The sequence below is a fragment of the Cornus florida genome, unplaced genomic scaffold (assembly GCF_030987335.1).
Source record: "Cornus florida cultivar Cherokee Brave unplaced genomic scaffold, ASM3098733v1 CherokeeBrave_3.0.0_Hap2_Chr08, whole genome shotgun sequence".
Classification (NCBI taxonomy): Eukaryota; Viridiplantae; Streptophyta; class Magnoliopsida; order Cornales; family Cornaceae; genus Cornus; species Cornus florida.
In genome coordinates, this window is record NW_026775578.1 from 23,109,148 (window position 1) to 23,118,367 (window position 9,220).

Genomic DNA, 9,220 nt, shown 5'->3' on the forward strand with positions numbered 1-9,220 from the left:
GAATAGAGATGATTGCTTTCCTCTCTTCATGAGTAAGAACATTATCAGAGCCTAAGGTGGATGTCTCGGCTGGAAGGGGGGAAGTACCTAATTGATTCAACGAAAGACGATCTGTAGAAACCCTAGGAAGGGGAGCCCTAATGCGAACGGGGGAAGATGAAGGTGTGGATTCAGAATCCCCAATGTCTATACGTTCGGGAGTAGATGAAGTACTCATAATGAAAGATTGAAGAGAAAGATGCGAAAAAAAACTAACCTGACAAGGCGATGGAATGAAAAACGCAGGAGTGCAGCTAGGGCGAATATAACTCTTGCAGAATCTTGTACGACGGAGTAATAATGAAAGTCCTCGAATCGTCTCTGAAGCAAAGTAAAAAACCGGTTTCAATTCCCTCTTTAATGGGAGCCGTCACTCAATAAAAAATGAAATTTGGGGCAAAGTGTGGAGGGAAAAAAGACGCCCTCCAATAAGAAGCGTACACGTCATCACCACACATATCTACATTCCAAGGACGTATAAGGCCCGTCATGCTCAAGCCCAAATTGAGTGTATTTTTAGCCCAAGACCATTGTTATTTGTCTTCCAACCTCCATCAAGGCCGAATCAAGAGGTCATTAGCCCAACTTGTTAATATTTAACATCCGGTCCGTGACTCAAGCCCAGCCGGATCAAAATATGTTCAGCCCAGTTATTCAAGAATGCACAAGTCCTACCAGTTGAAGGATTTACCGTGGAAGGAAAATTCTAAGATAGGAAGTTCTGTACAAGGCAAGTTCTATGTATGGAAAATTAGACAATGGAAAGAACTCCATTAGTAAAGAATGTTTATATAGAAAGAATTGAAGGACAAGTAACGCGAGTCCTACCATAATTTTACAATCTTTTGTATATAAATAGAGGCTTAGACCTCCAATAAAGGGATTAAGCAATTCTACGCTTCGACATATATTGTTCTTGTTTATTTTTACTATTGACTGAGTAAGTTATTTTATTTTTCTTAATCATTATTGGTTGAGCGAAATTTTGCACCTACAATGTTATATAAGACTTTTATCAGCAATATATTCTTTTAGAATTGTCACCTAAAATAATCCAATTTAATTTTAAATTATAGATACATCCATAAAACATCTAGTCTATTTAATTTCTAGATTAAAGTAGAATATTTTCGTTTTAAAAAAATGTGATAATACATTTGCCCTTTACTTTTACACTTTAATACAAGTCATTAAAGACAATTATAGCATTTTCTTAAAAACAATTAACATTAAAAAAATAAAATGGGGAATATAATTTTCTTAAAATTTTCTCCCTATTATTTTGAAATTACGAAAATACCTTCAAATAAAGCTCTCAGGGCATCATGCAAAGCTTGGATTCAACAGATCTGCATTTAAACCATATATTGAATATTAAATCCATTGGCGTCAACTGCAACTGAAATGCCCAAGTTGCGAGTTTATAACTCCGGAATAATTGTGAGCTGTGACTTTCTTTCAATCTAAAGAGAGAAAACAATCTGAATTTAGAGAGAGACGGAGGAGGGGGAGGTGGGGGACCAAATGATTCCTGTGGGCGGTCCATCTTGTTAAAACCCTAAATTCTGGTAACGAAACACTGTTGAAGATTCGAGTGAAGATCGATAATGGCGGAGATGAGAAACGAAGCTAGTAGTAGCAACAGCAGTGGAAACAGCAGAGGCGAAAGCGTCGTAATTGATGTTGGCCGGCGAAGAAGCTCGTGTGGTTATTGTAAATCCGGTGGCCGTACCAGTATATCTCACGGTCGGTGTTTCAATTCTCTGTTATATATGCATGGAATTCATATATATGCGTAATCATAATAATTGTTGTTTAATTTATCGATGATATAGGTATGGAGGTAGATGAAGTATAATTTGAATATCCAATGAGCTTCGATGTTGTTTGATGGATTGAATTTCATAGCTTTGTTTATTCATTTTAACGATTTGATTGTTCTGTCAACTGTTGATGGAGAATTTGAATATCTAATGAGCTTCGCTGTTCAATATAACGATTTTGATGGTTCCGTCAACTGTTGATAGAGAGGACGTCAATTTTTTGTGCCTTCACAATGAAATTGTTCACTTTTACATGTTGTAACGGAATTTACTTTATTTGAAAGACAATAAAGTGATATATATGAACTTGGACTACAAATGGAAGTTATCGCTTTCAATGCATTGATAGAGCTATTTTTTTACTCTTTTTTAATTCTAGTCTTTATGAGATTTTGAATTATACACATATTTTTCATCCTTGATTCATCAAAAGAAGCATTCAATCTTCAATTACAAGATATTGGTGCATAAGGATGATCCATTTGCTTTTATATTTATAAGACTATTGTTCATCATTAAGCCTTTTTTTTTTTTTTTTAAAGTGAGAACATAAGCAACTCTTCAACTGTTACTGTAGTCGACAATTCTTTCCCTTCACTGCCACAGTAGCTTCTTTAGTTTTATCCCTCAAAAACCCCAGTTTGATTGTGATTTCTTAATGCTCTGAATTTGCAATCTTCATGGGCAGATTTTAGAAGATTACAGAACTAATGACATTTGCATCATGAACGTGTCAGCTATGATTTTCATTTCTTTTATGTTTTTTTTTTTTTTTGAAGTTAAACATTTGAATAATATCCATGATACAAGTTCGTTAATTAATTATGTGTTAGCCTTTAGACATTCCCCAGCTTGATGCACCAAAATGCATGGTAGGTCGTTGTGATTGGCATTTGTTGTAGAAAATTTCGATGATTACACTAATTCTTTAACATTTTTGTCCAGAAATGTTTCATGTGTTTGAAATGGTTGCATGAGATTTCTTTACTTTTTCTTGGAAATAATAAATTTTAACAAGCATGGCTTTCTTAATCTCAGATATGTTTATGACTCTTTTTTTCCTCACTGATTAACTTCTGAATCAATTTATTATTATTCCTAAATCTGTGAGGGACATGTGAGAATATGCAAAGAAAAAGGCAAGCCCAGTGCACGAGGCCCTTTCCAATGCAGGATCTGGGAAGGATTTGATTTACGCAGCCTTACCTCCATATGCAAGTCTTACCAAAATCATATTTCCTTCTCATGCCATACTGCACCATTGTGCCTATCACAGGGAATTAAAATTACCAAGATTGTAAAAGTTTCTCTCATAGACAAATTCCACTCATGGACATACAATTCATACAAAATGATAAGAAAACGGAAAAATTTATGTCCTTGTGTAAAGGTTTAAATAACATGGTAAATGTTTTAGCTGTTGGGGTACTATTTAATAACTAAATTAGATGTTATTTTGGGTAGGTAATCAAAATTTTTAAACACAACTAAAAAAAATCAGTTCATTTAATGCCCGATTTGTGATTGTTCATTAAGCAAACAAGCCGAGCTCGAGCTCGATTATTAAATGAGCTGAGATAGGACAATGTTCGACTCGGCTCAGCTTGTATAGGCTCGTGAAGGCTAGACGCATATAGGCTTGTGCAGACACGCCTCATGAACTCGTCTTATAGGTTTTTTAATAATGTAATTTTGACAAGTTTCATACATAATTATTGATAAAAAAGTGATTAGATATACTAAAACGTTAAAGTTTTCAAAATTATGATAAGAAATAAACATATATATGTTTCATGAGCTCACGAGTCAATTGGAGTCTACTTGCAAACAACTCATCTGAGTTGGAGCTCAACTTTATGAACTCATCAGAAGCTGGCCCAAGTTAAGCCCATGAATAAGCGACCCGAGTCTGAACAATCTCGAGCTAAGCTTTGCTTCATTCATTTGCAGCCCTACTGAAAATTATACCCCACATGATAGGTTTTTTGTAGTTTTTTATTCTGAGATTCTCGTCTTTGATTTTGCAGGTTTATGGGCAGACAGTCTGACAGTAGATGACTATCAAGGTAGGTATTTTTTTGTTTCTCACTTTATTTTGTTATTCAGCACCTGTTCTACTTAAGCCTGCGTGCACATACACACACACACAATCAATAATTGGAAGGCAATATGGCTTGTTTGTGTTACTTCAATGCCATGCAAAGGGTAGACCAACTCTTGTCATTCACAAGAACAGGTCTCCGTAAGCTACGGTATTATAAATCCCCCCACCATCCCATCTCCACAACCCCAGTTCCCCTTCTCCTATCCCTCCTCCTTCTCTCTGTGGTGCACCATTGTTAGTGCTATGTACATCTACCTTCATGTTACAAGTTAATCAGACTGAACCCCCCTTCTGCCACACAGAGTCCGTAATTACAACTCTCATTATGTTGACAACTACTAATATTTAGATCCATTTGATATTTCACAAAATTTAGAACACATGCAATTTAGTTTGGATTAGCTGAACCATTGGGGAGAAATGCAGCATGTTAAATCTGGAACTCAGGTGATTGTATTTAAGTTATCCATGCTATACTTGCATTTGCGTGCAGGTAGCTTTTCTTTCTTTTGTGGTTTCAGCCTCAAAGTCATGCTTTTTGTTTCTTTGTTACTTTTATTACTTCTATTGTGGGAATTTGTCATTTTACTTCTACCTCTCAACTTCTGTTTACTGTTAGTTGTTTTAAAAGCCTTTGCCCTTCAACTTTGATAGGATAAATGCTGATTAATATTTTTTAGCACCTTTGCTAGCTCTTTCCTTTTTTTGGCTGCCCTATGCTTTGCTGTTGCTCTTTTTGACACTAATCCCCCTAACAAAAAAAGACTTCGCTGTAGCTCTTCTTGACAGAGGTTGGAGAAGATCTGGTTCTTTCCTTTACAAACCTGAGATGGAAAGAACATGCTGCCCTTCTTATACTATTCGTCTGAAGGCCAGTGATTTCATTCCTTCCAAAGAGCAACTTCGAGTGGCTAAACGAATGCAAAGGTATTTTCATATTACCATCTTTAATTTTTTCATGGCGGTGTTGAAGATGTTGTATTTCTTTTTTCTTTTTTAAATGCATTCAAGTAAAATCTGATTTACCTGAATACTTACTGGCATTGTGGATCTATCATCATCATCATCCTTGCCTTCATCGCATATTTGTGGATGCCTAATAGAGATAAAAATGATTAAAACCAATAAAACGTTAGGGGTTCTAAACTTGGGGATATCCTGTGCAGAAAGATACTTGGTCTTATGGTTGTATTCAATGCATTTGTCAAATTTTATTTTATATTCTTATCTTTCAACAGAATCTTCGGAAGGTTGCGATTTTCTTGAACCGTTGTCTTATTTTCCTTTTAGAAAATAAAATTATTTGGAGGTTGAGTGGATTGCAGAATAGTTAATACCACTCTCCTTTGTGCATTGACCAATTTGATTATTCCAGATATTCTTAAATTCTCTATATACCCCAGCTTTCTTGAGAAGAAATTAAACTGGAATTATTGACAGCAGCAATGTATAACCTATAGGTTTCTAGATGGCACATTGGATGCTAAAAAACAAGATGAGATCACATCCGAGGCAGGTAATTTTAAGGGTTCATGCAGCCACTCCGTTAATGAAATTAAAAGCTCTGCGGCGGGGGAAGCCTTGGTGTGTAACGCTGAAGAAAAGAAGAAAGCTGAACAATTTATGCATTATTTGTCAAACCAGATCAATAATGCAGTACGTGCATGCATTGGAAATGGGGAGTTCCCTTGTGATATTCAATTACCAAAAGCATCTGTCAAAAGAGTTTCACAAGCCAAGAGGAAGCGGCTAGTTGAAGGATCAGAAGTTCTCTTGTACTCCAGCAATGTTTCATTCCAGATTGCCGCTGTTTTAAGGCAGGTTGAGAAGGATGTGCACCATCCAGAACTGTCAAGACGTATTGTGGGAGAAAATGATGAGTCTCTTGAACTGACCCCGAAAATGATTGCGGAAAAACTGGCATATTCTTTAAATCAGCTGGCAGAAACCTCTGATTTGTCAATCAAAGCTTGCAATGGACACATTAACTTCTATTCTGCGATAAAACAAGCTTGTTTAGATGAAGAGGTTAACAAATTTACAGTTTCTAAAGAGTCTCCCACAGGAAATGGAAGTAAAAGGAGTTGCTTGAAGATATGCGAACGTCCTCAGGTAAAGAGACAAAAGATTGAGATCCTTTTGAAGAGGTCCAGTTTTGATCCAGAAGAATATGCGTTGTATAGGAGATACCAGCTTAAAGTGCACAATGATACACCAGATCATGTTACAGAAAGCTCATACAGGAGGTTTCTGGTTGATACTCCCTTAGTTTTTGTTCCTTCAACTGGCGATGGTACAGTTCCCCCATGTGGTTTTGGTTCTTTCCATCAGCAATATGTGATCGATGGCCGGCTAGTCGCAGTTGGTGTGATAGATATTCTCCCAAATTGTTTGTCGAGTAAATATCTATTCTGGGATCCAGACCTTGCTTTTTTGTCTCTAGGAAAGTATTCGGCCATACAAGAAGTAGAGTGGGTCAAAGAGAACCAAGTCCATTGTCCTAGCCTCCAGTATTATTATCTTGGCTATTACATTCATTCCTGCAGCAAAATGAGATATAAAGCAGCATATCGCCCATCTGAGCTTCTATGTCCTCTTCGTTACCAGTAAGTTCTTTTTCTGCATTAAGCAATTGACCAGCAAATTTCTGGGCCTATAACATTTACATAAATGCTAGAAAAGTGGTGAAATATATTTATTGTTTTATTTCTGATTCATATGGGAGATTTGGAGCATCTTGCATCTGAGTCACATATGCTTAGTCATTCATGCCAACACAAGATAGACCCCTCAAAAGGAATTGTCAATAGTAAAGGATATTAATGAATGGAGGATGTTGGACTCCAAAATCTGGAAATTTAATGTGTCAAATTATTGTAAGATTACTTTTATCTAAAGTAGCATGATAAGATAAGTCACCCTAACATATCGTTCTAATCTCCTATGATATAAATCTGAGATGGCCAGATGGGTGACATTTACATTGGCGGGGCATTGTATTTATGTAAGTTGAGTTGTATTATGCATTCATCCTAAATTCAGAGGTTTGTTTGTACTCTGGGGAGATCGACACATAATGCTCAGTCCTTAAAATGATGCATTGGATTACAGGCAGTGTCAAAATTTTCAATGAGTGATGGTCTCATGGATCAAGCCAACGAACTTGATATAGGTTTTGGATTGATTTAAACAAAAAGGGTATCCGTGCTTCACTTGTTCTTGAGTTGATCATGTTATTATGTGATATTCAATCCCAGACTAATCATTTATTACTTTGATCCAGTATTTGCTCTGCTACTTGTTGAGTAACTAAAGGTTGCAGGGTTCTACCAAATGGTCACGTTAAAGTGACATTCAAGGTTTTAGACGGGACCACTGTAGGCTTCATGCTCTTTTTATTCTTTTTCTGACAACTTAACTTCTCTCTTCAGGTGGATTCCATTTGATATCGCAAGGCCGTTGCTTGATAGAAAACCATATGTTGTGTTGTCTGATTCCTCACAAAATGTAGATTCCTCAGCACCTGACATTCTTGGAGAACATACGGACCAGCATGATGACCCTGGCATAGAAGACTCAAATGATGTTTTTATTGATGAAAACGAAGAAATGGCTGATACTGATTCTGAAGATTCTGACGATGAGTCAGGCCTAGAAACCAATGGTCTGACATCACCGGAAATAGAAGGTGGAGATGTCAGCAATATTTTGATTGGGTTGAAAGGATCCCGTCTGAGATATAAGGTACGTATAGTTACGTCGCTTTTAAAGTATATTTTATTCCATATGTTTGAATCCATAAAACTAGTCAGTATTCATTCTGTGTGGAATTTCAAAGAAGAAATATATATATGTGTTTATATATATACTGGTTGTATGTTGTATATGCTTTTCTCAATTCAAGTTTTTCTCTGCAATTGGTCTCATCCTTAAGCCATTGAATAGTCTTGATCATCCTGTCCTACATAAGATGTCTACGGGCTTTGGGTTGACAGATTCCACTACACAAAACAAGAAAATTAAGTTACCAGTGTTCGACACGGGATTATATTTGTGTAACCTGTCTGGAAGATCTGGTTCAACCTTTTCCATCCATTTTGATATATTGGTCTGTTTTTTACTCATCACTTCGTATTTCTTCTGAAGGGTCTACAGATTGCTATTGGTCCTCCTCAAAGGACCTACCTTGAAACCCAACTGCATAGATACATGAGGACTGTTGGTGTAGAGCTCTCTGAGCGAATGGTTTATTCACTGGGGTGATTCAACAACTATTTACAAGATTTTTCGGATCTCAACTACAAATAAGTATTCCTGCCTGATTCATGGCTAGCGATCTACAGAGCTGTTATGGAGTTATTATTTCTTGCGTATGTTTTTCCTTTTTATTGTTTGATCCGTGATCGAATACAGAAGTAAAGGCTCATCTTGTGGATTGTATGAATACCGGTCACCCTATAATGTACTTTCTTTGCCTGCCGATTGAAATGGTTCACCAAATTTGGTGTAAGTTAATATTTTGGACACAAACTTTGTTTTCCATTTTTTTTTTTTTTTTCATTAATGGATGTTGTATTGCAAAAGGACCAACTATTACAATACAAAAAGGAAGAGGGCATACCCTCTGTAAACAAAAGAAAAAATGCCTTTGAGACCGGGATTATAGTGCACGAACTCAAGTATACCGGTTCAACTGCTTAATCACGTATAATATGTGAAACTCAATGGCTTGGCTTGGCTTGGCTGACCGGGATTATAATGGCTTGGCTTGTCATTCAAAATATGTGAAACTCAATTTATATTCTTTATAGGGCTTCAATAATTTTAACTTTGATCTGTGACCGTAAGAAGTGATCTCTGCAGGTATAGCATATTTTCCGTGCCATGTCAATGCGTGATTAAAAGAGTAACTGGTCTGTGAATCGATCCTTAAATAAGATGATGTTTTTATGTGAAGTTTTTATCTTCCCAAGTTTGCAATGAATTCTCTGGTCACAACCTAACCAAAAGAAAGGAAAAAGATGAGCAAGTCAATTCTATGTAATGGTTCATGCTACAAACAGTTTATTCGGAAGCTTTCGCATTGTCAAATTTCTTAACTGACACGATTTGCTTATTAGTATTATTCCATCATAATCGTCCAGCTCTATAGACATTAATCATTGTTTGGTGCCTATTGTTTTCAGAATTAAATTACTTTTTCGGGTTGTTTGAAAATGTGCTTTTCTATTGCCCTCCATATGCTAACCAAATA

The 9,220-nt window shown here is 36.3% G+C and overlaps 1 protein-coding gene across 2 annotated transcripts; it reads left to right on the top strand.

Annotated features, from left to right (window-relative positions):
* Positions 1-1,387: 1,387 nt before the first annotated feature.
* LOC132270804 (arginyl-tRNA--protein transferase 2-like) lies at positions 1,388-8,496 on the top strand. Of its 2 annotated transcripts, none has more exons than XM_059772007.1 (6): positions 1,388-1,785; positions 3,890-3,928; positions 4,743-4,893; positions 5,427-6,572; positions 7,398-7,710; positions 8,122-8,496. In XM_059772007.1, exons 1-6 carry the CDS (start codon positions 1,647-1,649, stop codon positions 8,227-8,229), a joined length of 1,896 nt encoding a protein of 631 aa, XP_059627990.1. In that variant the 5' UTR covers positions 1,388-1,646; the 3' UTR covers positions 8,230-8,496. The 2 variants fall into 2 exon arrangements, with proteins under 2 accessions (XP_059627990.1, XP_059627989.1); XM_059772006.1 differs by having other exon boundaries at positions 1,389-1,785; positions 8,113-8,496.
* The last annotated feature ends 724 nt before the right edge of the window (positions 8,497-9,220 follow it).

What these genes read in the sequence shown, in the direction of transcription:
- LOC132270804 (XM_059772006.1), top strand. Translation starts at nt 1,647, where the DNA reads ATGGCGGAGATGAGAAACGAAGCTAGTAGTAGCAACAGCAGTGGAAAC. An exon ending in CCGTACCAGTATATCTCACG is followed by an intron (nt 1,786 to 3,889) that starts GTCGGTGTTTCA and finishes TTGATTTTGCAG; the next exon opens with GTTTATGGGCAGACAGTCTG. An exon ending in CTATGTCCTCTTCGTTACCA is followed by an intron (nt 6,573 to 7,397) that starts GTAAGTTCTTTT and finishes TTCTCTCTTCAG; the next exon opens with GTGGATTCCATTTGATATCG.